A 14,901-nucleotide genomic window follows, 5' to 3' on the forward strand; every position below is an offset into this window, starting at 1 on the left:
TATTTGACCTCATTAAGTGGGCACCTGTCAATTCTACTTAAATAAATTCAAACGTCTTTCAATTGCTCTTTTTTGCTGGCCGAGCGGTTAACGTCTCATGTTTTTTTCCCAACTTTGCCTCAGGGCTTCGGGTTCAATCCTAATTACTCATCAAAACTATTTTTTTTTATTTAAGAGCACCCACACCCCCAAACACCCGGGCAACGCCGGATACCCCCCGCAAAAATGTGTGTGTATGTATATATGTATGTATGTGTGTTTGCTTTTTGTGTATGTCCGCAAAAGGCTTTTCCGCTTGGTTCTCGCTCGTCTAACTCATTCTTAAAACTTTTTATATCACGTGTAAATCGTAATATCTACAAGTTAACAACGGGAGTCGCCTGTCTATTTAATTTGCCCAACTTTGAAAAGCTAAATATTCCACAATTTTGGATCGCCACATGTTGATTCGGCTTTTTCGTATAAAAGCGAAACTAAGCTTACCACACCGTGCCCGGCACGATTGCTGGGAATGTTCAAAGCAATCAGCTTTGATCAATTTGGAGTTTCTCGTTATATCAGACAATTGCTATTCAATTTGGACAATCCCCTTTTTATAGGGAGCTAGTTTAACCCCCAACATCTTGGGGAAACAACAAAAAAAAACTGCCCCACAGTGAAAGTTGACCTCATTAAGTCATTAAGTATGGGCACCTGCCAATTCTTAATACTTAAATTCAAACATGTTTCCCTTACTATTTCTTGCTGGGCGAGCGGTTAACGTCACGTTTTTTTTCACACTTTATTTTCCAACTTTGCCTAGAGGCTTCGGGTTCGATCCTTCCTAAACCTACCTAAACTTTTTTTACCCCCCCCCCTGGCACAAACACCCAGGCAGCGATTTTTTATTATTGTTTTGTTTTGTTTTACCCAAAAGTGCACACACCTCGAAATACCAGAGTAACGCCGGGTACCCCCACAAGTCTATATATATATCTATAAATATAAAAGCGAAAATGTATGTATGTATGTGTGTGTGCTTGTGCCTCTGTTAAAAACTATCGACAGACTGAACAAAAATTAACAAACTTGGTCTCATATGAAAGCCCCATCCTTCGCCCGACAAATATCGAAAAATTAGCCAAAAAACGTTAATTATTTCACCCTGAAATCAGCACTTTTCTCCAGGGCGGGTTAAGTGGGTCAGCAAAAACCGTCCTCTCATGACGAGATCAGTTCTACGCATGCGTCAGACGATGTCATAACCTGATTTAGCTTAAATATTTGAAGAACTGACATAATTTCATGTCCGTCGTCTTAGCTCAGTTGGTTAGAGGGTTGGGTCATTATCTAAAGGTTTTGGGTTCGAATCGTGGTGCGAGATGTCTTTTTTTCGATCTTTTAAATTTTAATATTGAAGCAGGGTTATTTAAGTCATTTTTCACGTAACGGTTCGTTTTTCTGTTTGTTTTTTTTACTTTGCTTATTCTTAGGTTTTCATTAACACCCCTCTCCATCCCGACCAACCATACACACCCAAAAACACCCGGGTACCCACCGATTTTTTAAATTTTAATATCAAAACAGGCTTATTTAAGCCATTTTTCACATGTTTTTTTTTTGTTTATATTTTTCAAATTTTTTAAAGTTTTAACGTTCGTTTTTCTGTTTTCTTTTTTATTTTTGTTTTTCCGATGTTTACATTCAACATCGTTCGTTTGCCTTACGTTAGTTTTTTTTATTGTGTTTTATTCTTATGTTTTGATTACCCCCCCCCCACACACTGCTCGGTTACGCCCCATGTTCGTTTTTCTGTTTTCTTTTTTGGTGTTTTTTTACTTCATTTTTCTTAGGTTTTCATTAACACCCCCACTGCCCCGCAGTAAATGAAAAAACGGTCCTGCAGTGAAACAAAGTAAACAAATGCCAAAAAACTGCCCCATCATCATAACGCTCCCGCGATGACCTCATTAAGCAGTCACCTGTCAATCAAACCTCCTTGACTTGATTCACTTTAATCGCTCTTATATTAACATTGTTGCCGTAGCGCAGGTGTTCAAGCTCAGTCTATAGGCCTCAAGGCTCCGGGTTCGAGCCCATATGCCACCAACCCCCCCCCCATCTTTTTTTTTTTTTTTTTTATAAATCGCTATCGTTAAGTTTCCTTTTTGTCCTGATTTAACCGCCCCCAAAACGCACACATCTACAAATATGCGGGCAATGCCAGGTACCCCCCGCTAGTCTATATATATAAAAGGCAAAATGTGTGTTAGTGTGTGTGTGCATTTTTTGTGTATGTCTGGCAAAGGCTTTTTTGGGGAAGTGCTCGGGGGAGATCACTGTTTTTCAGAACTTTTTATATACTCCCTAGATTGTGATACCTCCGATTTACGCAAGGAGCTCGCATGTATCTTTTATTTGGGCGAATTTTACACGCTATTTTCGTGATATTTTTTACTCTCCGTGTCTTTCTTTGGCTTTTCCATATAAAACAGCAAAACTGAAAGCGAAGGCGTGTTCTCGACCTTTTGTGCCAAGACATCCAAAAAGCAATGAGGTTTGATCAATGCAGGGGAAAAAAAAACGTAGTATCAGACAATTGCTATTCATTTGGACATTCCCCTTTTTATGGAGAGCTGGTTTTCCCCAATATCTTTGGGAAAACTGGCTTGTAGTCAAAGTTAAGTCGTGTGATGTTTTATCTCATAAAATTCACACACCTGTCACTTAACTTTTTAATCATTAAGTTAGAATGCTTTTCAGTTCCTGTCCCATCGTGGCCAATAGGTAAGATGTCAGGTTATTTTTCCTTTCTTTTCCATCTTTGCGTCAAGGCTTCGGGTTCGAGCCTACCTCCCTACCAAAACTTTTTTTTTTCTTTTATACCTCCAAACACCCGGTCAACGCCGGGCACCCATGCTAGTATATATATAAAAAAGGCAAAATGTATGTGTGTGCGTGTGCATTTTTTCTGTATGTCCAGCAAAGGCTTTGGGGCGGAGGCTCTCTGGGATGGTCACTCTTTCTTAGAACCTTTTATATAGTGTCTAAATTATATTACTTCCGGGAAGGGAGGTCGCGCCTATCTTTTATTTGAACGACTTTCACACGCTATCTTCGCGATATTTCTTGGTCTACGCATGTTTCTTTGGCTTTTCAATATAAAAAAGCGAAACTGAATCCCTGCCACTCGTGCTAGAGATGTCCAAAAAAGCAGTGAGGTTTGATCAATGCGGGGGAAACCCTTTATATCAGACAATTGCCACTCCCCTTTTTATGGGGAGCTGGTCCCCTCCCCCCAACATCTTGGGGAATCGTGCAGCTAAAGTTGTGGAAACAAAAACAAAAAAAAAACTGCCTTGCAGCAAATGTTAAGTGCGGGATTTCATTCGCTTTATGGCGTGATGTTTGACCTCATTAAATTAACACACCTGTTCCATTAAGTTTTTCAACGTTAAATTAAAACATTTTTTTTTCCTCACCCTTCATGGCCGAGCGGGTAAGATACTAGTCTTTTTTTTCCCTTTCTTTTCCACTTTTGCGTCAAAGCTTCGGGTTCAAGCCTACCTTCCTACCAAAACTTTTTTTTTTCTTTTACACCTCCAAAACACCCAGGCAAAATGGGCGCAAGCATTTGCAAAAGGCTTTTTGGATGAAGGTTCTCATGGGGGTTCTCACGTCGGTTAAATTCCGCAAGAAGTTTTTGCATACTTTCCCAGATCGTAATATCTCGCATTCACAAACGGACATGCTTTTTTTCCTTTATTTTTTTTGATTGAGTTAAACAAAATTCCCACCAAAGTTTTTTGGGGGGTCTTTTTTGTATGCTGGGAAGGTTGTCATGTACTTCTCTTGGGGGGGGAGGATTACATTTTCGCCCCCCCCCATGTAAACACAGAATTTTTATGAAATGTTAATTGGTTCAACTCTGCTCGAAAAATGTTGGCATGTTACTTACAGAAAAACGTACAATTAAACTGCAGAAGCACCTGTTAAGCTATACAAGTTCTATAATTGAATACCCCACCAAAAACAGAAAAAAACGTAATGTTTTTTGTAAACCAGTTGTGAAAACTTACTGACAGCAATCAATAGTTAACTATTAATTGTGGTGAAAATTATTTTTTTATTTTAAGAGAATATTTCTTGTGATTTATGTTCGCCATGTATTCTTGTGCGTAGCATAAACAAGGTCAGTGAAATGGCATCTGTGCGCATGCGCAATCAACCGACTTACACCATTTTAGCTGATTTTACAAAGAAAATAATCCCTTGGAAAAATATTAATACCTCCAAAACTATTGATTTACGATGGATACGGTTTTCAGATTCTTTTTCAGCACATCAAAATCTACAAAAACAATATTTTTTCTACTAGTTAGAGTTCATGTTTTTTCTAAAATACAATTTTTCAAGTTTTCTCATACTTTTAAATGCCAAAATATGGTTACATTATATTGGTATCTCGTGCCAGACTTAATGTAACCCAAGTTGGTGACTTGATGAGAAATAGTTGTCATCACTACCTATCAGGTTTTCCTTTTTCAAAACTGTGGCAATAGTTTTTTTGTTTTTTTTTTTTATAAGGGAAATTAGTTCCCACAGAGTAAGAAGAAAATGATGAGACAAACATCTATATATATAAAAACGAAAATGTGTGTATGTATGCATGTGTGTGTGTGTGTGTTTGTATGTTTCGCAAAAGCTTCCGACATGGGCCATGGATTTTTGCCAGATAGGTATCATTTTAAAGCTACAACCTTCGCCCAACAAATATCAAAAAATTGGCCAAAAACATTAATTCCTTCACCCCAAACTGGGCCTTTTCTACAAGGAGTGTGCCGAAAAAATCGTTCCTTTCATTTTCTTTGCTTCTGCTACTACGACAATGACATCATGTTTGACTTACTTTGACTTAGAAAACGTTGACGTTAGTTTCAACCACCTGCAAGTGTTTTTAAAGGTTTAATTTTGTCCGTTATTAAGTGTATGTCTCTTTGGCGTAGGGGTAACGTGTCGGGCATTTTTTTCCACCTTAGCCTCGATGTTTCAGGTTCGAGCCTGTCTTCCTACCTAAACTTTTTTTCCTCTTTTACACCTTTTTTTTCACTGTTTTGCTTTGTTTTTTTCCAATTTTTCTTACCATCGTGTTTTTTTTTATAATATTAAAACAGGATAACCCTCTCCTACATACACACCCCCAAACCCCCGGGCAACGCCAGGTACCCCCACTAGTGTAATATAATTGTGACAAATGTTAGCGAGTGCAAAGATGTACCTAAAAGGTTAAACAAACTCTCATTACCTCTCTGCCTGACAACAATAATGTAATATCCATTGCAATGTTTCCTGCATTGTTTGAAATATTTCCATCTTTAATTAAAAAAAAAAAAAAAAAAAAGGAAGAGGGGGGTATGAAAAGTCAAAATAAATACAAAACCAAATAAAACTTCAGAAGATAATGTTAAAATTAAATATTTATTGAAATAAATTAATAAAAAAATAAACCAGTTTCAATATAAAAAAAAAAAAAAAAAAAAAAAAAAAAAAAGGTAATTGAAATGAAGTTTAATTGAACGAAACATAGCAAAAAAGTTTTACGGTATAACTTAACGTCAATATTTGGAGAAATTAGATTTGACCAGTTTTATTTGCTATTGTAGCGAAATTCCAAAAAATTAAATATTGAATTTCAAGTGAAAACAATGGTATCTACTGAATTGTCATGTCACAGAAATTAACATACCCAAAAATTATGAAAAACAATAAGAAAATTGATTATTAATGAAAACAGTTTGCGAAGACAATTAGCAACAATTAAGTTTTGCTAAATTGGCCAAAGATTTTCAGTTTTCAGAAAATATTCACCTCCCTTTTGTTACAATTAGAACTCTCCGGTTTCTTTCCTTTTTGCAAAATTTTCCCTAATTGCCTACGAAAACTATTTTCATTAATAATTAATTTTCTACATTGTCATAATTTTTGGATATGTTCATTACAGTGACATGACAATTCAGTAGATACTATTGTTTCACTTGTAATTCAATATTTCAATTTTCGAATTTCGGTAGAATAAGGATTAAGAACAGTTTTGTTTTATTTGATTATCTCCCCCTTTCATCATCCCCCCCCCACTGCCTTTTCATTTCATAAACACTAAAATTACACGAGGTGCAGGTGCAAAAACATTTTATAGATAAATTCAAATCTAACCCTACCACTCAAGTTATTTTGAAAATATGATCACCTTTTCACTGTTTACAAACCTAAAAGAAACCATGTTTTTAAAATATTTTAACGTTGCGTAAACATGTTTTTTAGTTCTTGTTCAGAATTTAATCTAATTAAAAAAAAAAAAAAAAAATCTTTGATGTACATACTCATCATAGAATAAAACATCATATTCCAAAATCATGTAAATTGATCAAGTAGATTTTATTTTTATTTCGGACTATTAGTCTCATCTTTATTAGTAGTTGTTTTTGGATCTTTTTATTGGTTCACAACGTTTCGGATAACTTCCTCTCGGATAGGAACTTCGAATCTCCTAACTCCATTCTCAGCCATCACTGCCATCCGTATTTGTTGTCGTCTCACCACATTTTTGACCAATTACCTCTGGCACGCTTTGGGTGGGATTGAAACCGCTATCTTCAGACAATGTTCATCTGGAACCGTAGAGATTCAACGTGTCTATCAACTGCGCCACGGGCCCCAAAGGGCGATCAAGGTTGGATTCTTTGATCTTATAAATCCACGTTTATTTATTATCTGATCTTTCCATAGTCGGGTCCGTACCGATTGGTATATATATATATTATTCCTTAATTGGAATTCATTTTTTTGAGATGAGCATTATATGTATAATATGTATAGTCCGAAATAAAAATAAAATTAACATATAATGCTCATCTAAAAAAAATGAATTCCAATTAAGGAATAATATATATATATTGATCAAGTAGGTTTGTATTTTTACTAAGAAAATCAAATTTTATGAAGAAGCGAGGATGTGTCTCACTGCACTATCTTAAATAAATCAAGTTGAGATAATTCAGTTCGAACTACTGAGACATAAGTAGAGATCAAAATCAACCTTAATTTACTATTAATTGCTAAAAATCATAAAAAAACGTTATTTTTTATATAAAAATGACTATCAATTAGCATGCTTTTTGGAATATGAGATTTAGTGTTCAATGAAGGTTACATGCAAATATGTATTTTTTTTTTTTAATTGGGTCGAATTCTGGACAGCAATCTTTTTTCTTCAATTAATTTATAAATTGTTAAGATAATAAATGTGTAAGAGTTCATTAGTAGCTTCAACTGTGTTAGAACGTGACACATCTTATTATGATCAGCAATGATTAAGATCTGATAATGAAAATCAAAGACAAATGCTTTCTCAACCAAAATTCAAACATTCCTTACCAGACAAAATATCCTAACCAGCAGGAGTCATTCCTACAGCAAAACATTACCATCATGTAAAAAAAAAGAAATGTTAAGTAAAAGTAACGTTTTTATCTGTCACGGCCAAAACATTGTAAATATAACAGCCATGATCAGAATAATAGTCGGAATAATTTTAATAGTTGGATATAAAAAAAAAAATTCTAAAAATTTTTTTTTTTCTCATTTTTATTGGGTAGGTGAATGTTTCAATTTAAAGTTGAATGATTGCCCTTTTCCAGACCAGCAAACACATTTCAGTCAATATTACCCTTAAACATTTTTGTTGTAAATGAGTGTCTATACATGTTCAAGTAAGGTGATAAAATTTGTTTGGGGGAATAAAACAGGAAAATTTGTATGTACGAGGGGTGTGCAATAAGTAATGCCCCTGACCCACTTTCCATAGCAGTAGAGCAATGAAACTTGGCACAGTTATTAGTCTTTCTCTACATAGAAACCACCCAGAGTTATGCATTTCTTCCATCGTTTGATGCAGATCTGGAGACCGTTTTAGTAGAACACCCCAAGTTGGTCCTCCAACCACGACGTGACTTCAGAAATCAAGGCGGCATCATCTGGGAAACGCTTTCCTTTCAAAAACTTCATGGCTTGGAAGAGGTGAGAGTCAGAGGGTGCAAGGTCAGGAGAGTAGGGAGGATGGGGAATAATTTCACAACCACATGCCTGTGCTTCTGATCTGGCGACATGCGAGTTGTGAACCGGGCATTGTCCTGAAGGAGGAGGGTACCTTTGCTGATCTTGCCCCGCCTCTTGATTTTGATAGCTTCCCTTAATTTCCTCAAAAGTGAAGCATAATAGGCTCCTGTAATTGTGGTACCCTTTGGTCTCAGAAGACTGTGAGCATGACCTTGCCAGCGGAGGGTGCACCCTTGCCTTCTTTGGAGGTGGTGAGTCCAAGTGCTTCCACTGCATTGACTGGGCTTTGGATCATAGTGATGGACCTAGGTTTCACCCTATGTAATCAGTCTTTTGAAAAACTTTGACTCATCTTCTTGGCACATCTCCAAATTCATCCTCGAGCACTCTACACATTCTCGCTTCTGGAATGGTGTGAGCAACCTGAGAATCCATCTGGCAGACACCTTATGCATATGGTCATGAATGATAGTTTCCACAGACCCTATACTAATCTTGACATCTTGGGCTATTTGGCGAATAGTAATGCGCTGATCTTCCAAAATGGCAGCCTCAATTTGACGGGCAGATGCCTCATCAATGGCAGAAGGCCAGGGGTGGGGACTAGGTCTGGGAGCTGTTTCCACAGACTTCCGGCCATGTTTGAATTCATGATGCCAGTGTTTGACAAGGTCATATGATGGGGCATTATCACCATAAGTTTCTTTCATTTCATCAAAAGTCTCCTGTGGTGTGCGTCCTTTCACATACAAAAACCCAGATCACTGCTCGACATTGAACAGACTCCATTTCACACCTGACTCAGTTCAAACACCTGTAAAACAGAAACCACAATTAGTTCAGAGCTGTAATTTGCCACATAACCCGTATAGATATAAATCATTGCACATGCAAAATTTCAGCTAGATCAGACAACTGGAAGTGGGTCAGGGGCATTACTTATTGCACGCCCCTCGTACCAATTATCAGCCATGTATATCATTTCATTTTAATTATCTCTTCTATATAAAATCATTTTACATACTATGATATGCAAGTAATCTGAATAAATACCTTATAGTGTATACTTATCAAATATAGCAATGTATAAATTTTGTAAGTAGTTCATGATGTTTAAATAATAAATGAAAAATATTTTCATTCTAACAATCTTCCTAGTTAGAAGAAGTATTTTTTTGAAGATACTTAAGCAGAAGACATTTTGTTCCAAAGAATACGGTGGACAAAAAAGACAAATTGGTTAGGAAGAATCAAATACCAATTTAACAGATTCAAAGCTATCAATGATAAACTAAGAGAAATAGCTTACATTTCATATATCCGATTAATTGAATATCGAGACAAAAGATACAGCCTTAAATTATTTTGCATTTTTTAAATTAATTTAAAGCAAACTGGTTTAATTTTTAAATAAAATTTATATCTCCATTTATTTTTGAATATATATAATTTCCAAGTTGAAGGTATTTATGCAAAATACAGACGATGCTAGTTTTGTAGATAGGATTTTTTCAATTTTTACAGTATTTTTTGTTTATTAAATTGTTAAATGAAAGTACAGAATAGTTACAAAACTCTCTTTTCTCTGTTAAGAATCGATTTCTAAATAATGTTATTTCAGCAGTTTGTATTCTGCATAAGTACCAAGTTTGAAGATCACATACCTATCCAAAATATGCACGCATGAAGTTTTTTTTTTTTACGTGACCTCATATTGCAAATATTAATTTTAAGTTTTCAATCGAGTCTAATTTGGAATGCTAAAAAATGTGCATGGTTTACAAAGTGACTTTCACAATTATTTTACTGAATGTAGGTATCAATTTAATTTTTTCAGATCTGTTTTCATAACTATTAAAACATTCCAGTCTGATAGGATTTCATTTTCCCATTTTCTTTTTTTTTTTTAATAGTATCAAAATTTCTATTTGGCAAAATACTTCCAGATTTTTGCACCCAAAACCTTGACTATTGTGCATACAAGACCTTTGATATGTATTTTAAGAGTCCAGGAAAATAACTTTGTTTCAATTTTACTTCCAGGATACAGGAAGTTAAAAATGTTTAGGCCTCCCAAATTTTAACTGCTTGCCGAACTCCTAGAAGATTAAGTAGAACCACAGTTTTCTGAACTTGGATGCAACTTTTAATATATTTCTACCCAAGCCACACAAGACAAGTTCGCAATTCATAATTGTGATATTAAAGGTCATAGAAAGATATTAAACAAAGTGATTTGTCTTAATGGCGTAGATTTATTTTATTGAAAACTTTAGTTTTAATTGTTATTACTTTATTTTGGACTCGTATAACTTTTAATGGGCTATAAACAATCTTAAGTGTTATAGAATTTTGTGTTTTAATAAACTTTGAAAACTCATCCCATTCAAAATACTCTTAGCTAGTTGAGTAAATGGATCCTGTCTGAATATTAATTTTTCTAGTATTAAAGATCCATAGATTTATTTTGTCCCCGGCCTCTACAAATCATTTTCATCTTTCAAGTACACCATCCACTCCCAACTCCAATCTGCTTTTTCTTCTCTTACCACTAGAAACTACTCCCACATAGAGATTTACTTGCTTGTTTTCAGCACTGACAAACTAGAAAACAGTGGGATTGTGTACACAAGAAATTCACTGAAATTACTGGTGGATTGAAACGCAATAAAAAAAAAAACGTGTGTGCAAGAAGTATAAGAAAATGGAGATGGATGAGAACTCAGATGCAGAGAAAGTATATTTGGATGACAAAACCATTGAGAAGTTTTGTTACTATGGTAATGCCATTGGAACACAGGATATAGCAGGTGTTAGTAAAAAAAAAAAAATAAATAAATAAATTTTATATAAAAACTAGCAGAGTTACCTGGCATTGCTTGGGGCAAAAGTGTACAATAACTTCGACGCCCCCCCCCTCTTCTTCATTAGTCTGGAAAATAGACTACATGATAACATTAAAAAGTGTGTGTACTTCTTGATAACATTAAATGATACGGCCATTTGACACCAAAGTCACACTTATAACTTCAGTTTTGTTAATCATAGATTCACTACTTGGCCCATATTGTAGCCAATGAAGTCTTGAATCGTCATCTTTGAGCTTAAATGTTCAGTCATAGTAGACATTTAGAGGGAATTTCAACTTCAAATTTTATACATGGGTCGAATGCTCCTTGATAACAGTAATCACAGTGAAACATTTGTCTCAATTAAATAGTTTTTAAATCAACAATGTTTCCATGGCATAACTTTGAGAATATAATATGGTAGGGGGCCAGATAAGACTATGGTCCATTCTTACGTTGTCAAGTGAAGGTATATAATGTTCATACTGACTCATGTTCCTGTTATAATTTTGTAGACTGGTTTCCTCATTTTCATTGTTATTCCAACCCAATTTTGAAATGTCTATTAAAATGAAAATAATTTTCTCACCTCAAATTTGTGTATCACAAATTGAAGATAAAAGATCCATAAATAAAATAAGCTAATTAAAAAAAAAAAAAAAAAAATAGTTATTTGCAAATTTACCTGCAAAGTCCAAAACCTTTTTTTAAAAACCAGGTTGAATTTTTTGGGTTTTTTTAAGTGAAACCTTATAATCTTGTTATATTGTTCAGAAAATTTCGTACAATTACGACAATTTTTTCTATTTCATTCAATGTTCTTTAAAAAAAAAAAAAATCACTCAATAAAGAGGAAATAAAATATATTAAATCAAAAACTCATGTATTTCTTTAAGAGAATAAAAAAAAAAATAAAAAATCGGTAGAGTGATTTTTTTTCAACGGCAAAAACTGATAAGTTAAATGGGATCATTTTTCAACTAAGGTGGCCCATATTTACTAACTTTTGTTTACAGCCAGCAATAGAAAGGGAGATTAATTCTGGCGCTTAAGGCCACCGAAGTCCTCAACTTGAAGAAAAGGCGGCGTTTGTCTCCCTATATTCCAGTTGTGAAACATCTGATATCGCGGTATTTTTTAATACTCGCTTAAAAAAGTATTTTATTTAAAAAGGACATGGAACATAAAATATAAATATGGATAAATTCTTAACAATGAAGAATGGAAGTACCCATTGATTAGTATTTCTTTATAGGTAAGTGATTTTTTGGAATTTATATATATTTTTATATTCGAAGTAAGTTAAAATTCGTTGATTTTCTTTAAATCTTTTTTTAAAGAAAACAGATTAAAAAAAAAAAAACATATTACATAATTTGCTATTAAACCTGTTATTTTTTAAAATTTTGGTCTTTGCTCCTTTAATTGAAAAAAAAATAGGGTTGAATTACATTTTTCAAGTAGTTATAAGCTTCGAAAGATAGGTCGACACATTTTTAATGGCGATTTCTGACACTGCTATCGGAATGCCTACTACGTGGGAACGTTATTTTAAAGCATCAATTATGTAAACAAGATTTTTGTCTCGCAATTTCATCACTTTCGTACGATGAAAAACTTTTTAATTATTACTAGTTTATTTTGCCCTTCTTTTAAAATGGTACAAAAGTTATATTGATACTTATAAAGTTATATTGTGTTACATATGGGGGGGGGAGGGGTTCTGTTGTGTTTGAAGGTGCCTACGGTAATCCTGCATTTACAGGCCGTGCTGAAATAACATTTAGAAATCCATTCTTAACACGAGGGGGGAGGGGCTTGATAACTATTCTGTATTTTATCTAAAAATTTAACAAAAGATACCTTACGGTAAATTGAACTTGAAAATCCTATCTAAAATATAGCACGATTTGTAAACTCTACGATTACCAATGTGACAATGGCGGTAAAGTAGCGCGCTAGAGGTATGTGAAATTGCCTGTGCAAGTCAGCATTTCCTGATTAGAAATTAACTAACCCCTTCTCAAATGGCGAGAAAAGGCAAGACTTGGGAAGAAGAACTTCCTAAAACTGCACTAACGGTGAACTAGGCACACGAGAACTGTAACATAATAATTTGGTATGAAACCACTTCGAAGGGCGGCTGAATTTTCGATATGCCATTATTCTGCATTAGAGGTTTGGCAAAAGTGTCAACAACTAAACTACATTTTCGCCGATTAAATAAGATTTTTATTTAACAAAAGGAAAGATAGTCGATCGAAAGAAATTATGCAATAAGTTGCGAACACGTGGTGTACCGCACCGGAGATGGGGGGGGGGGTCTGGTCAAAATCCACCATGAAGGATGAATTTCTGATTATAAACTAATACAGTATAATAAACGGTACTTCTACACTTTATCGCCGAAACTAGAGACGCCATTTTATTTCGCGTACGTGTCGTTAAAATCCAAGGGAGAAATTATTATTTTAAACTATGGTCGAAGCATGAAATAACAAAAAAATTAAACTATTTTCTTACGCAAACTTTTCAATAAATGTTTTTACAATTTTGATTAATTTTTATACAATGTTTTTGTTTTCAAATGGCCGTCGCCGTCGCTCAGTTTAAACAATCATTTTCATTTTCTGTTTTTAATAAAAGAAAAAAAATGTTTCATGAAAAAAACTTGGTACTTCTACACTTTGTTTTAAGTAAATCATCTAACTACCTGCATAAGTTTTTGGTGCTTTAATAGTTTAAAATGCGGGTACTTATGCACTTTTGTTACCGTGTTGAAATAACGTTATTTTGAAAGCCATTCTTAACATGGGATGGGAGGGGGGTGTAACCATTCTGTGCTTCCAGCTAATAATTATAAAAAAATAAAGACATCGTGAAACTTTAATTTAACCTGAAAAAAAAACTTTTAAAATAGCGCGGTAACAAGTCAGTGCATAAGCACCAAAATGTATTTTAGATTTTTGAAACGAAATGGCGAGCGCTTCGCTTCGCTTAAAACGAAAACAAAGATGACGACGTGATACTATCACGTCTTTGGAGTCCCGAGAATCACCTAAAACACGCCAATAAAGTACTGATACAAATCCAGCCAATAAATGTCATAATGATATTTATTTGGTGGATTTCTGTTATTTTTATTTATTTGTAAAACAGACCCATTGTTTGTTTGTTTTGTTTTTGTTTTTTTCGGTGTAATTCTAAATAAGCAACGCAATTTATTTTCCATTAACAACGTCGACCGTAATCTTTAAGAGAATATAAAAGAAATGCAGTAAATAAACCGTATTTTCACTCGATTTGAAAGCAACTTGCAAGAAGTTGAGAATTAAAAAAAAAATAAATAAAAATACGCACGCGTTCTGGGTTGGCTACCATCATGTGCATATCAAAAAAAGCATTGGGAACTTTCGGTCTAAGACATTTCACAACAGGATGACCAAAAGTTAAATTAGGAACAAAATGGCCATCCATCACATCTAAGTGTAGATAATCCGCGCCACAATCTAGCATGCGCTGACATTCTTCAGCAAGTGTCGATAAATCAGCGTTAAGAATCGAAGGACCGATTTTGCATGTGTAGCCAGAGGAGGTCGCCATTTTAATGTAACTGCTTACAAAGCTAGCAACAGCAGATAGAATGTGATTTTCGTACTTATTAATGGTATCTTCAAATTTTAAATCTCATCTTAATAAATTTGGGTGCTAGTGCAGAGAGTGATCCGAGCTATTTTTTAAATCGTATTTTCAAGTTTAATTAAAGTTTTATGATATGTCTTTTTATTCAACTGTAAGGTTAAAGTATAGAATAGGTACAAAATACCCTCCCCTCCCCATGTTAAGAATGGCTTTTTAAATAATAACGTTATTATTTACGTCCGGATCACTCTCTGCACTAGTACCTAAATTTGTCACTTAGACGTTATTTACCACTAGTTCTTTTTTCGCCTTTTTT

At 34.4% G+C, this 14,901-nt stretch overlaps 1 protein-coding gene across 1 annotated transcript in view; it reads right to left on the reverse strand.

Moving 5' to 3' along the window:
- LOC145246749 (ribulose-phosphate 3-epimerase-like) overlaps positions 1-14,567 on the reverse strand; it is a 31,340-nt gene extending 16,773 nt beyond the window's left edge. Inside the window, exon 1 of the mRNA XM_080108515.1 lies at positions 14,304-14,567. Within this exon, the coding sequence (XP_079964641.1) occupies positions 14,304-14,546 (243 nt within the window). The 5' untranslated portion in view covers positions 14,547-14,567. The remainder of the gene's footprint in view (positions 1-14,303) is intronic.
- Positions 14,568-14,901: the final 334 nt, after the last annotated feature.

This window comes from Euprymna scolopes, chromosome 24 (assembly GCF_053919585.1).
Source record: "Euprymna scolopes isolate OS-2025 chromosome 24, ASM5391958v1, whole genome shotgun sequence".
Lineage (NCBI taxonomy): Eukaryota > Metazoa > Mollusca > Cephalopoda > Sepiida > Sepiolidae > Euprymna > Euprymna scolopes.